Source organism: Sebastes umbrosus, chromosome 2 (assembly GCF_015220745.1).
Source record: "Sebastes umbrosus isolate fSebUmb1 chromosome 2, fSebUmb1.pri, whole genome shotgun sequence".
Taxonomy (NCBI): domain Eukaryota; kingdom Metazoa; phylum Chordata; class Actinopteri; order Perciformes; family Sebastidae; genus Sebastes; species Sebastes umbrosus.
In genome coordinates this window covers 33,206,835-33,222,030 of record NC_051270.1, presented here as the reverse complement: position 1 = coordinate 33,222,030, position 15,196 = coordinate 33,206,835, and the positions used below count along the sequence as shown (strand labels likewise).

Here is a 15,196-nt window from a genome sequence, read left to right as displayed (position 1 = left end):
AACAGAGCTAGGCCTACATCGAAAGTCTTGATATTTGGCTTTCCCTTTCCCCTCGCTTGTTTTTCCCTTCTCATTCTGGTTTGTTTCCTCCCTGGCTCTCTTGCTACTCACGCATTGAGAGGCGAAATGAGGCACACTGGAAATCTGCAGCCTGACAATGGAAGACAGCTGCTCTTGCTGCATAAGTCTTTCATGAGCTGAATTAGTGGTACAAGCCTTTGCTCTCCCTTCCCCCCACACATGCCTCCCCTTCATAGTGAGCCGATTCCAGACACAGCAACACACCTCGTGGAAAGCTTAGGAGAGAGAGAAAGACGGGGAGGGAAAGACAAAGCATGACAGGGGCTTTGTTTGACAGCTCTGTGATTGCTTTTTGCAAAAGTAGCTCAACATTGTTTTGTGTCCCTGCAGAAAACCAGCACATCAATTCTTAATCTGTGTTTCAAGCGGAAGGTAAAAATGAAGTTCCTTCTTCATGATACTGATGTTAAAATAAAACTATTACCAAGTTTCAAGGGGCTAAATGCCAGACGCTTTTACAGACTGCAGATATGACCACACTGTTATATACTGAGGCTACATCCACACTAAAATGCTTTTGTTTTGATAAGCATTACTTTTGCAACGTTTACGCCTAGCGTCCACACTACTACGCCGTTTAAAACGGAGATGTTTGAAAACGCTGCTGATCCATTTCAGTTTAAAACTTCAGGGTTGCGTTTTAGTCTGGACGGACAGAAACAGAGACCTTTGAAAACGATGATGCAGGCACCCACGTTCACTTCTTGATCGGGTCTTATCAGTCATGTTTTGTCCTTCTCCGATTCGTCACGCCTCCTTCACATGATCATTTTTCCGGAAGAAAACAAATGACCTCAGCCTCGACCACCAGTGGTTAACATGGATAATGTGTTACAAGCTTTGTTTTACATCAATTCCTGTTTACATCGGCACCCGCATGCCCAGTGTATGTGAATGGTCATATGCGTTTTCAGGCGTAGTATGGACGGAGATTAATTCTGAAACAGCCCTAAAACGCTTGTCTGGACTTTTTAAAGCAGCTGTGGACACAGGAATTGATGTAAAGCGCTCAAATAATTGCTTGCCTTATGCGCATTTAGGCAGCAGTAGCATTATAAAATGCTGATAGCATAGACAACAACGTCAGCAACGCTCGTAACTTGTTATCCATGTTGAAATTAACCACTGGTGGTCGAGGCTGATGTCTTTTGGTTTTCTCTGGAAAAGTCATTCACAAAAAGGATATCTAATTTGTGTTACAGTATGTTTCAAGACAAAAGGCAGCTGATCTCTGATACACTTCACAAACTAGATGATAAAACAGAACAATCAAAAATAACTTCTCAGAGATCAAAATCTATTAAAACACATTAAAACAATTATACTGATGAAAGAAATCTAACACTTTTTAGGTTACGAAATACCAAAAGAGCTTAAGATTATAGGCATGAACACTTAATGAAAGCAGAATACTAGAGCCAAGCTATCCTAATAAAAAAAAGGAGCAACAATATGGCATTCACACTCCCAGCATGCAGTCTGGAGGTTTATATGCACCTTGATTAGCTGTGAGGAAAATAGTCAGGCATGATTTAAAAACAATACTCTGTTGATTAAGACTGTCTGTCTAAAGACTGGAAAACATTTCTTTTATAAGATAGATAATTTTTAGAGGATCTATGAACCAACTATGCAATTGTAAGTTAGGGGGGAAAACATGTTGATGAAAACCTGCCAACAAGGCTCTCATTGCAGAATTGGATCCTTTCACTAGTAAGATGAGTCACACTCAATACAACAAGGTCTTTTTTTCTCCAAAGTTTTCATTGTTCCAGATAGCACTTGTGGTAAAAGCAAGCTTACTTTACACTCAATATCAAAAGTGACAACAAATCCCAAAAGCCTCCAGGAAGCGGTGAGATCATGGGACACAAATCAAGCTAAACATCCACTGGGGTCAAGGTGACTACAGGCAGTAGTGTTTACGACTGGAAAGACCTGGTTCCAGTATTAAATATTTCCAAACAAAAAGCCTGTGGTTCCTCTCGACAGGGATTTCCTGAGCAACAAGACTATAAACTTTGTGGGCCGCGGCATTCTTCTTCTAATTCAATATCTGAACCTGTGGTCTGCTGTGTGGGCTGGGAGGAATCTGCTATAATGGAGGCTTAGGCTACAACGGTTCTCTAATATAGATTTCTCGGGTGAAGGTTGATGGCCGGTCTATACAGCGATGTGAATCTGAAAATGTTTGTAAATGTAATTGGTTTTTCACTGCAGCAGAGTGAAGCGTAGGTGCAGAAATACTGGACTGTGCCCTACGTAGAGCTACAGAATGATTTTTGTATATGTTTGATGCACATATCTCTTATATTCCGTATTTTTAAGGCTGACCCGAATGCTTCGAAGCTTTGACTGTTGCCATGGTAATCAACCTCTAAATCAGTATTCAATGCTTGTTGTGTTTTTTTTTATATATACAGTAAGTATGTAATAATAATGTATAAATCCCCAAATAGCCCATGAAATAAGGAATAATCCCACATTATTCATTATATACATTCAAAATTAATTATGAGTTATTCTCAGATGGATTTCGCTGTTTGTTATGTGTAGAGGTACGTATATGTACAGTAGTTCGCCATGCCGCAAAGCTTCGAAAATTTCTCACCGAAACTCCAAAAAAGTCTTTGGAACAGCCCTAGTTTGATGCACATATTTGTCATTTTTATTATTTATTCATATTGCTCTACATATATTGTGTTATATATTGCAGCATTATGTACATAATTTACATTATATACTGTATACTCCTTTATTGGTATTTTTCTTATATTTCTCATTTCTTATTTTTCTTTTTTTTTATATAACTCTACATATATTGTGTTATATATTGTAGCATTATGTGTATAATTTACATTTTCCATACTCTTTTATTTGTATTTTTCATATATTTCTTTATGCTTCTATAAAAGGGCAACTGTAACATCCCAATTTCCCCCTGGGTATCAAAAAGTATGTTGGATAGTGATTAGTGATGGAAATAAGCTAATGAAATCCCTACAAGGAGGAGGTTTGGGAGATAAAATTTGTGTAATAAAATAAACCGACTTAAATTATGTCTACATTTGCGGCGCCTGTCTTTCAAGGTCCAATAATGTACAAACTAAGACTGGGGCGTTATCTGGAATGATAATATATTGAAAATGTGTTTCAAAAGTTTCATTATTGTCACTTACAGGCTGACTGACTTCCTCCGATAAAAGGAAGAGACAGCAAGCGTAAACAAGTTGGACGTAAAAACACTGAAATTGCGGTTATTTGGCAGCATTTGGGGTTTGTACCAAATGACGAGAGAGAGCCAACTAATCTTGGAAGCTGTGTGTATGGTTTGTGGCAGCTTGAGATGGAAATATTAAAAATGTATTCCCATCTCAGAATCAACTGTGAGGTTGTGTTCGTCTGATAAGCCCTCACCCAACAACATAATTATCAATAAGCATGTTTGCAAAAACAGTAAAATACAAAAGATGGGGTGGAAAACATGAACTGATGCAATTATGTTTGATGTTTTGTGACCATATTATTTCAATCCTTGTTTTTTTTTTAACCGCTGTACATTTATGGAAGGTTTGAAGATTAACATATTGTATGCCCTATGAAACTGACATCTGAAAATATCAGCGTTTTGCTGCGGTTTATTTTTTCCATCATGTGAATACACAAGCCATTTTGATTTACACTGATTCTACTGGCTGTTTTGATTTGCAAAGGCATGTCAGTGAGGGATAAGACGCTGTAAACCTTGAAAATGTGCGGTATGCATGGTATGCATCTTAGTCTGCGGAAAAAAAGGAGTATCCCTGGGACATGCACGATCACATTAAATGAAAATATAAAAGGCTTAACCAATGTTAACATTACTACATTTATTTTTATGCCCATTCTAGCAGCTGTTCAGTGATTAAAAAAGAACAATGTTCAACATGTCTGTTATTAACGTCCTTGATTTTATTTTCTTACTTTATGGAGTCAGTGTTTTGTTTTGCCTACAAGCTCAAACCATTTCGCATTATTGTGAAGGCAGCTGCTAATGGCAGACGTGGAAAACAATTAGAGTCAAATGTTTTCTTCCTGTAGTAGTGAGGGACTCCCCGAGGGTGAATGCTTCAAACAGGCAGAGGAAACAACACAGAAATCACAACAGCAATGAAACTGGGGCTGGCAGATAATTCCATACTATCATTTATAAACGTTCTGTGGAATCAAGTAATTGATTATATGAATAGGTTTTGTTATTTGTTCAAAACTCTGTTGTCCAATGTTAGGAGTGGGAAAAATTATGTATTCAACTATGCATCACAGGTTTCTTTTTTTTTTTTTACGATTTTCAAATAGATTTTTTTAAATGTGTGAATCAATATATTTGCATCATTTGAGTGTATGCTGAGGTAGGAGGAAGTTACCGCTTTTAATGTTGTAGTCTGAGCAACGTGACGTCATATCCGTTCAGTATCCGTCATACCAAAACAAACCGCAGCGAGCCGAAACGAAAGTGTCTGCATGGATACAACCTGCACTCTCACATTTTAAATCCAAAGTGGTAAACTTATATACAAAATACATATATGGAAATAAGATTGATTAGATTATATTCACCAGAAGTATAAAACATTACATATCCCTTATAAAATAAAAAATAAAAAAACACTAATCTGAGGATCAGTTAGTTAGTTAATTGTTGGGTTGCTGGAAAAAAATTAATAGATAATGTCTGACAATCACTGATATATTTGACTTCAGGACATCTCTGACTACATACATGCTGACAATCAAACATTTTTACTGTATCAATGTAGATATTTTCCCAAGTAAAAGTCCCTAGAAGTGTATGACCCAACTTTTCCCAGTGTTAAAAAGTCAACCAAAATTGCAATAAATCGTAATATCGAATCGCAATACTTAAAAATCACTATACATATCGAATCGGCACCCAAGTATCGTGATAGTATTGAATCGGGAGATGGGTGTATCCCAGCCCTACCAAATATATGATTTGAAGAAAGCTGCAATTAAAAACTAACAAATTGAGTTATTCAGAAGGATAGAGAGAGAAGTTTAAACCCCGACTTCACAGAAATGGTCGGACACAGCCCTAATCATCGGAAAGGTGTGTATAGAGGGGATTTCCAAATCTATTCAACCGTCTGACAAGCAGTTCTGGCAGTAAACTGGCAGCTTAATACATCACTAATGTCTGCAAAGAGTGTAGATTTACAGATGACAATGCTAAAGATACACATTTGTGCGAGATGCAAAGGAGATCTAACATATTTGAACAAGCACTTCAATACTGTCAGGCAGTTAATAAAGCAACAGCTCTGCTTATCTGCTTTACTAGAACACGGACAGGTAAGCTAACAGCCTCACTTTGTAGTGAGCTTCTTGATGTAATTTACTCCCCTTCTTAAAATAAGTCACAGTCTCTCTTCTCTCCCAGAGCCTTCAAAAGCCCTGGCGCTACTTAAAAGGAATGAGCTGTAACACAATAGCAACAGTCAGCCGGGCACAGAGAGGCGAAGAGAAAAAAAAAAAAACTCGAGCTAGCTCTCATGAGATCCCTCCACCACCCGAGCTGGACATCAGCAGCAATGCAGAGCGCTGCTCTTTCATTCAAGTGCTGCCTTTCCTTTCTCTCTCCCCACTTCTCAAAGTAACGCTGCCAATGTAATTTTCCATGAGAGCCGCTCCATTTATCAAGGCCAGTGGCACATTGAGGCAGCCAACGAATGCCTTACTCCTCTAGATTTGTATAATGAGAGGTGGGAGAGTGAGACACACTCAGAGGTGGTTAGCACTTGTACGAAGGAAGTAGAGATGATTTATTCAGCATCCGAGAGCCAAAGCTTTGGGGAGCTTTAACTTAGGACACAGACAATGTAGCCTCGCTATTACACCTCTACCATGGAGAACAAGACTGCTAGTGAGACACATACTGATTAGTGCTTGGATTACACCGGACGAGGGACAGCTACTTCTTTTAAAGCAGCAGTCAAGATGTAACGAGGCTAACAAACTTACTTCCCAACAGTAATTGTTTTCTTTAAAGTCCTCTATTCGATATCCAGAGCACTAATATAGCAGCAAACCAATATTTGCTATGTAAGAATTAGGTCTGTCAAAGTTAACGTCATAATAACGCAAATTTGTTTTAACCCCACTAATTTCTTTAACGCATTAACGCAACTTGCGATTGCAAGGTTGTAGAGGGCTCAGTTTTAAAGGTAGAGTGAAGATACTGGTATCATTTGAACCTAGAAAAACCTAAAGAATCCATTGGCACCAACCATGTCATACTAGCTTGTTGGTAAGGAGGCTAAATAACGCTCCAAACTTTGGCAAAGAAAAACTGGCCATTTTCAAAGGGGTCCGTTGACCTCTGACATCAAGATATGTGAATGAAAATGGGTTCTTGTGTTGTTAATTGACTTTCAATAATAAATATATACATACATTTGCATAAAGAAAGCATATTTGTCCACTTCTGTGTTGATAAGAGTATTAAATACTTATGGGAAGGCATATAATAGCACGACATTACAAGAACATTCTGTGTGTCATGAGGACGCATTTTAGGCTTTTTTGCGTGTCATTTGTACACCCTGAAACAAAACTACGGTAATGTACACAGTTAGGTTTAGGCAACAAAACCACTTTGTTAGGTTAAGGAAAAAACATCATGGTTGGGCTTAAATGAAGTATATAAACTAAGTAATACATGTATGAAAACAATGTAACATAAGTATGGCAAACAAACAAACAAACATCACTCAAAAAGACCTGACAAACGTCATTAACGTAACTTATAAAACAAATCACCGGTCTCCTGGTTAATAGTCGTGTGTTTGTTGGACCCATCCACATTCCCAACCGCCTGCCATAAGCAGTCTTTCTCGCTTTTTATTCTACATCACTCGCTCCGAGTGTAGCATATTTATGTAGATGTATTTACATTGCAGTCAGTACAGACTACATGGCGTACAAATGACACGCCAAAAGTCTATTGGACGCTATGACTTGCTCCATTCATACGCCTTTTCGTACGAATGGGCTGGGTGTCAGCACTAGGTTTGGATCCTTCCTTACTACATCCTCCCTCTTCCTTAAGTGATGAAACATTTCAGTTTCTCCATGTTGAGGTTAACATGGCAAACTGACTTACAAAAAATGCACTTTTTAAAAAAATGCATTTTTTTAGCCATTACCTGGGGTTGCCAAACTAAAAACGGCTCTTAAAGCCAAAATGGCTGTTAGCAGCAATATAATCACATCCTTTTTATCACGTTTTCAAGGATACCTTTCACCAGCTAGAGATTTGAAAACCGTTGTGACCTCTCTCTCCTTTATTCAGCGTAGAAAACCAATTCATGTAGCTCTCCCTCTAAAGCCTTTTCATTCTAAATACATTATGATTACAAAGACTTTCCTGAAATTGCCTTTCATAGCAGTCAGCCCAAGGAGACTCTACAGCCTGCGTTCACGACTGGGTGTCCTGGATTTAAGGAATCAAACAGGCTTCCTCGCAGCCCATCCCCCACGCCACTTTCAGAGCAGCAGGAAAAACGACGAAGGCGTGCTTTGCACCAGCTCCCTCCCCCACACACACTGCTCCACCAGGCATTGCTGGGGCTTGTGGGATTAAGAATGGAACACGATGACAGACAAAAACAGTCCTCAGCACCTCCCTGCTCTGCTGTCTTTTATACTGCCAGAGCATGAAAAGGCCGCTACAATAGACACAGCGATAGATCAACTCTATGAGTGAACAAGATAAGTGTGGGTGAATAGCTACACAGATCTTTATATTGTTCTTGTAAGATTATGTCGGTGGAGAAATTGTGCGAAGAAAATAAAAGTGGAACGAGAAGTGACATTTACTTCACTTCCCAGGCGTAATGTGGCTGACAACGTCTATTATATTCTTGTCTGACATTGGTACTTGGTTTTACTGGCTCGTGCACAGTATATAACACGGTCATGGTTAAATGCAACTGATGTTGGCTGGTATACATATTTAACATGGCATAGGACATTTTTAAATCATGATCCTTTTAAAATGAATGAATCCTCTGCTGTCAAGAAGAGGGGGAAAAAAAAAACATTTCCTGTAGCTGGTCTCAGAATCATATTGGTTAAGGGTGCCCTTATTCACCATGTGGTGATAAAAGAGAAAACAGCTGTAGGTCTTTTTTAATGCATCAGCATGTCAGACAGCTTCAGGGAATGGAGTGCACCTCCAAGCCGGCTGTAAACGACGGGCTATCACAAAGCACAACTTCAAGAACCCTACAGTGCTGCTCGGTCCTATTGTGCTAATTCACACCATGAAGATTAAACTGATGAAAGACAGTATTGTTTTAAAGCCCCCCTTCAGTGTATTTAGGCATTTCTATGATATTTCCTATTAATTTCCTGACTAAGTTGATTAACCACACTGTTTGCCAACATTTTTTGTACAAATAACTTAATTTTGTGTTCAAAGTTTAAAAAAAGAAGGTTGTTGCTAGGCTTGCCATGGTAGTCTGTGTTACCGGTGTTACACGGTGGTCAGGCAGACACCGATTACATTACGTACCCACCGCCCCCGCCGTCATTTGGTTTGTTTTATAGAAATAAAACCCATTTAATTAATTTTCTCATACCAGCGCCGTGTTATCAGTGCAGCAGCCAGACGGCTGCCTCGCCAGGAGGAGACGGTAAAGAGGAGGGCGAGTGAGAGAGAGTCGGTGTGTTGCGTTAATTAATTTGTGGTCTGATAAACAGTAAATCTAAGCTGGTTTGATCTAAACTGGGTTGAAAAATGATGCAATCTGGTTGCAGTGGTAATGAATTACGTCCAAGTATTAACCACACCCCCATTCTCTGCTTAAGAAAGAACGTTAACCAAAAAACAGGAAGTAACACTGGCTGGAGGGGGGCTTTAAAGATACTTTTCAAAGACAAATGCAACTCCACAGTTGTATAATTGTTGCTGGCTTCTGGAAAATAAAAGATAACTTGAGTAGTTGTCCACTCATTTCAACAACTGAGTTCAGGGCACAATTGAACTTTTACATCAAACTCCAAAATATGCTGACAGGCTAGCATAGCTTCATTTAGAGTTAAACTGTCAAAACAGAACAATGTTTGTATGTGTGTGCCTTTGTTATACCAAAATACTTAACGTTTTTTTATACAAATGTATTTAAAGTTGCGTATTGCTTTCATCAACTATTCATGTCAACTTTGCAATTGACCGAATAAAATCTTGATTTAATAACTGCCTTTGACAAGGTGAATACATCTCAACACCAGTCAGTAAAATAATGTAACACAGCACCAAACAAATCCATTCAGCATAAAAAGGTAAAAAGAAAAACTTACCTTTTCATTTTTCACCTTCTTTAACGTCTTGCATTCACCGTTACCATTTTCCACCTCCTCTGGTTCAGTTTTTGCAGTCAATGCTGGTACTATCCCTACAGGTTCAAGTGCAATATTCCCCATTTGATTGGCTTCTGCCAAGTCTGTTGATTGTGTGTTCTCAAAGGTTGCGTTACGACTATTCCCCAAAGCAACTTGGGCTTGAGACACAACATCCTTCTCCGCAGCGGCTATTGCCACGATTGGGGCTCCTTCTGTTTTGTCCTTCTTACTTTTCCCACCAGCCCCTTCTTTCTCCTTTTTACCACTCAGCACACCTCTGGAGGCTTTGCCCCCTTTTTCCATGTTCTTCCCAGAGGTGGAATTGTTGCCAGCAGCTGCTGCACCCGCTGCCGTGCCCGTTGGCTCAACTTGAGTCCGTCCTGTTTCTTTTTTACCCCCATCACCAGCTGAAGCTTTGCTACTATTGTCTTTAGAGTTCTTACTGCGCTTGTATTTGGATTTGCTTTCCTTGCCTTGAGAGCCAGACACTGGACTAACAAACCGGATGTTGTCGGGCAACGCTGCCACTGCACTGGGAGGTGCCGCCATGCCGTCCTTGGTGCCAGACATCTCAAGTTTGTCCTTCTCTAAGTCAGCGTCAAGGTCAATAATCAGATTTCCAACACCGATATCCCACTCATCCCCGCTATCGTAAGTGTCCACCGCATTAGAGTCCACACCTTTCCCGCCTGCAGTGCCACCACTTAGGGACATTTTAGTGCCAACGGCCCAGGATTGCCTCAGTGAGGTCCGACACCCTCTCAGACGGTTGGGACTCGGGGGCAAGGGTTAGAGAATCCTCACGGTCTACTCGTCCCGGTCCCATTTAACCACATTTTGTCCTAGAAAGAAAAGAGAAGAGTTATATTAGTCTTCTGACATAGAAATAGCAGAACTACGACTCTGCCATCACAGAACAGAGCATTTCATTGGGTACAAAAAAAAAACGTTTGATCACGAGCCAGTAATTCTCTCATGATCACTGCGCAAACCACTATGGTAATACCCACTGGTGTGACAGCACTGCCCCGAAACCCTCTCCTCATAATCACTTCCCACAGTCGTCATGGCAACCATGGGAAATGTAGCTTAAATCCTGCTTTGACAGCCAAGGTGGCCCCACTGTTCTGAATGACTGGCTCTCTTTTCACAAGGCGCTGCTGATAGTGTCACTGCTGATAAATAAGGAGTAGCTGGCCTCACACACCCCCGCATGGTTTATGGAGCCGTGCCTTTTCAACTCCAGCACACAATGGTAATCTTGCATTAGCAGAGGAGCTTAAAAACATGAATGAACCAGTGTATGGCTCGGGAGAACATCGGTTTGTTGTATTTGCTTACACAATATAGCCAAAAGGTCACCATGTTTCATATCTTTCAGCACATTAATTCGAGGACGGATCGCAATTTTGGACAAAGAGCAGATCCACATGGATATAACAAATCACGTCTTCAAAATGGAACCTCAAGAAATTAACCCTCTGGGGTCTGGGCCATTTTTTCCCATTACTAGGGCCTGGACTCTTTTAATATACTTAATGTGTATGAATTCCGTACTGTAAGGCACAAGCACGTAATTGATTGCCAGTTTTTTCAGCACAACATGGGCTATTTGTATAATATATATATTATATGCTGCAGTGACAGTGCATCCGGTGCATCCCTTGTGATATCACATGATATTATAAAAAGTTATAATACCAAGAAATCCCAAGAAAAAGTCAAACGGAAATTGAATGTTTCAACAATTCATTCACTTTCTACGACAACTATGTGTAAAGTTTACTATCCTCACATTTGTAGCCCAAGGCCTCAGGTGAAACCCCCCCATAAATAAAGACTATTACACAGACAAACAAAACATTTATCCCAATAGAACTGGCATTATTATGCAGCTCTCTGCCCTTTTGCCGACCGCGTCACTTCCGCGAGTGTCTTTAAGTAGCTCAATACACTTCAGATAACTATTTTCATGTATCTATTTATTCTCTGAAGGCTGCTTCCGTGTTGCAGTAGATTTCTAAATGCTCAACACATGAAATAGAGCTCTTTAATCACGTCTGTAAATCAGCGATGCGCCATTTTGCAACCGTCATTGGTGCAGTAATTTGCACACGGTTCACCGTCTAATTTCACAGCTTGTGATTGGAGAAGACAGAGTCAACATGTCTGCCAGAAATATCATTCACCTAAACAGTAACGTTGAAGAGTTGTTTCTGTTGTCGGCATTGGATAAATAAATACATAAAACATCGGATTATCACTTTTATAATTTTCCGAAGATACCACAATGTTTCTTTGATGGATTACCAAACCTCTGGATGGATTATAAAAGCCAGTGACGGTTACTTGTAACGGTGGAACGGTGCACTAAAGGATAGTTTTTAAATTAAGTTGCTACATGCATCCGTTACAGAGATATTAAAAAAAAAATGAGGGTTAAGGTTTCCTACTCAATGTTTACAATTCAGAATAAATATGTTCTCAGATTAGGGTTTAGGGTTTAAATGTCCTTCTTAATATTTGCAAATCTTTCTTTGTGAAATATGACAGCGATTGATTGCAAAGAGAAACAGTGAAACATTTTAGCATCAATGTGAAAATCTACTTGTTTGGGGTTTGTGTGTTTGGCTGTGAAAAGAAATCTCTTTAACACCTTTAATATGTGTTTATAGTTATACATTGAAATTATGCAGAGGAATTATTAATGTAAAGCACATTGAGTTTCCCTTGTGAATAACACATGCTATATAAATACAGTTGGCCTTGGCAGCTACATCAGTACCATTACTGCTCTTTAGTACTCGCCTTCAGCATCAGCCAATTAGTTTGTCTATTTTAAATACTACAACCATGGCTATTTGGAATAGTAAAAAATCTTCAGTGAGGAAATTTCTTTTTTTTTTTTAATGGCTTCCTGTACAAATAACCATTACTGACACTGATTCATATTCATGTAACTGTTTCTTTTCATTGTATACCATTGCTACTCATGGTAGATGTTACAAGGCATCGACCAGAAGAAATACTTAATACTCCTATCTGTACTGAGAAAAAAGGTATCATTGCGTCTCATGGTTTAACCCCTCAGAAGCTGGAAATACACTGGTGCTGATATCAGTACCAGAAAAAGTCAATTTTCTGAGAATCTTGTGCTTACAGTCCCCTGAGAGCTCACTGCATGTTGGTAAATAATTAACACTCACATCTGTAGTTGTCATCTCCCCGTGCGATAAAGAACATGAAGGATGAGGAAGCCCGAGCACAAAAGACTCTGGAGTGGTGGTAAGGGTGATGAGATCAATACCGCCTCAAACAGGCATGAATTCTGATGATTCTCTTTGTGCTTTGCACAAAATACAGCCAAACAGCTCGCAGTGGAGCCCTGGAAAGATCCTCACAAAATGATATACATGGGTTCGTATGTCTGATTAGTAGCCATGGTGTGTTTGCTTTGTGTTTTGCAATTTAAGTAATGAATCTTACATTTTCTAGTAGATATCTGAAATATTTTCTGCCTAGACTGGCAGACTTTTGCTGATAAATGTATCAATATTCATGCTATGGCATTTTAACATCATAACATGTTATTTCAACAATGCATTTACTTTACTTTACGATCTCTGGTAAAATGGTTTAATTCAAACTGCACCCTTGATTAGAAGCAACTTAACATTGAATTGTTTCCGCAAAGGCAAAACTAAAATTCCCACCTTGATTTCCCACTTTATTTTAGAGTTGCTCCGATACCGATACAGTATCGGAAATGCCTCCGATACAGCCTAAAATGCTGGATCGGGTATCAGCGAGTACACGAGTCTATGCACCGATCCGATAGCATGTTATCATATCATTTATTAGCTCATTTAAGCTACACAAGAGCAACAACAACACGTGTCACTTGCTACCCGATCGGTACTGTGCATGAGCAACTCTCAACAGAAATGAGAAGAAGCGAGATGGTTTACTTGTTAGCTACACCCATCATCAGCTCTGGAAAAAAAACAATCATCTAGCGGTGAGGTGGAACTACAGTGGCCGACGTGAAAATGTGAATGTCCCTATCTAGAGCCAGTGTTTGGTTTGTCCGTTCTGGGCTACTGTAGAAACATGTCGGCCGGCTCTGTGAAGAGGACCCACTCCCTATATAGATATAAACGGCTCATTCTAATTTAACGAGAATTCGTTTTTTCAGGTGATTATACTAAAGAAAACATACTTATTACTAATATACTCTGCCATTAGATCCCCCTAAATGTTACACACTGTTCCTTTAAGTGTGTTCTCTTAATTATATAAGTGAACTGAAGAATTGATAAAAACACTGTAAACAAGCATGATTTTCTAGTTATTGAGAGCTCCACTTGCTTAAAAAGTGTTGAATATCTAACCTCAACTTTATTTATTAGACTTGTCAATTTACAAAAGTCAGCAGACCTGCACAGCATTTAAACCACAAATTGAAACTGAAATTATTACAAATTCACTCTACATCCCCAGATCTATTAGCCCTTACTAAATACGGCTCATCCTGATGGGCTTATCAAGTCAAATCCTGAAGCTTCTCCGATAACTATGACAGCATCCAAAGAGATTGTATGGGGATATCAGCACATTTTCTGCTTCATTACTGTTGGGAGTACAATTAAATTAATCTCTCTATTATGGAAGAGCTCCAAGAAATACTCTAAATACCCATTTGTCCAGTTATGACACTGAAAACCCGACCAGCCCTGTTGTATCTTCCTCAGGAAATAAAGAGATGTGAAATACAACAACTGCTTTATACTGTTAAAGTGCAGATGCTACTGCTCCAGTCTTTAAAGCTGGGTTGTTCCCAACAAAGCAGTCATTTTGCACCATCTACCATTAGTCAGCTCTCATTAGAACAACAGTCCAAAATGGCAGCTGCATCACATAATGCACAGAGCTCATGTTGATTCAGTTAAGGGGCCATTCATATCACCCCCAGCAGAGACAGAGGTAAAACTGTTGAACAATCATTTGATCACCGTGCCTGCTTGTGCCTCACAGATGGCTCCCCAAAGGAACAACAGTCAGCGGCAGGTTTTGGAGGGCGGAGAGATGCAGCTGTCCCTGTTTGACTGGGTAAACAGTTGTGAGGTCTAATTTGTCCAACACCTCCACAAAAGAGAGGTTGTAACTCTATCGGCGGTTGACCTACTGTACTGCCCTTAGCTGGAACTGCAGCGCAAGCCCTTTTGAAAAAGCCCCGTCGAGGAAATGTCCCAGTGAGTGCCCTGTTGAGCGAAAGGCATGCAGGCTGTGCAACTCCCAGAGTGCTTGTCCTTTTTTCACAGATCCAGTTTCATTCAGCAATCTATCACAGGGGCCACATGAGCTGCAATGGAAGTGCAGAAAAAGGACAGAGGGAAAGCGATTTCTGGTCGATTTGCTGTGCAACACATCTGAATCAGACCTGGCATAATGTGGTTTTCTGCATGTGACTGTTGGGAACACTATCTGTGCATAAAACAGAAAGTAGAGGTTTGTCTATATTCGGGCACTGAATCTGTTCAGGCACAACACAGGACTTATTATCTGGCCATTTTGCTGACTGTTTTAACAACCCGATCTCATGAGAAAGCGTAAAAAATAGCACATTACATGGACATTTCTATCTGTCATGAAAACACATTTTAGCCTTTTCGCATGTCATTTTTACGTCATGCAACAAAACCACTTAGTT

The 15,196-nt window shown here is 39.7% G+C and overlaps 1 protein-coding gene across 3 annotated transcripts in view; it reads right to left on the bottom strand.

Moving 5' to 3' along the window:
* Nucleotides 1-15,196, bottom strand: part of LOC119504337 (zinc finger protein 609-like) — a 99,955-nt gene that overhangs the window by 59,883 nt on the left and 24,876 nt on the right. For all 3 annotated transcript variants that reach the window (XM_037796419.1, XM_037796408.1, XM_037796425.1), the window contains exon 2: nucleotides 9,445-10,328. In XM_037796419.1, coding sequence (XP_037652347.1) covers nucleotides 9,445-10,200 — 756 coding nt within the window. In that variant the 5' untranslated portion in view covers nucleotides 10,201-10,328. The remainder of the gene's footprint in view (nucleotides 1-9,444; nucleotides 10,329-15,196) is intronic.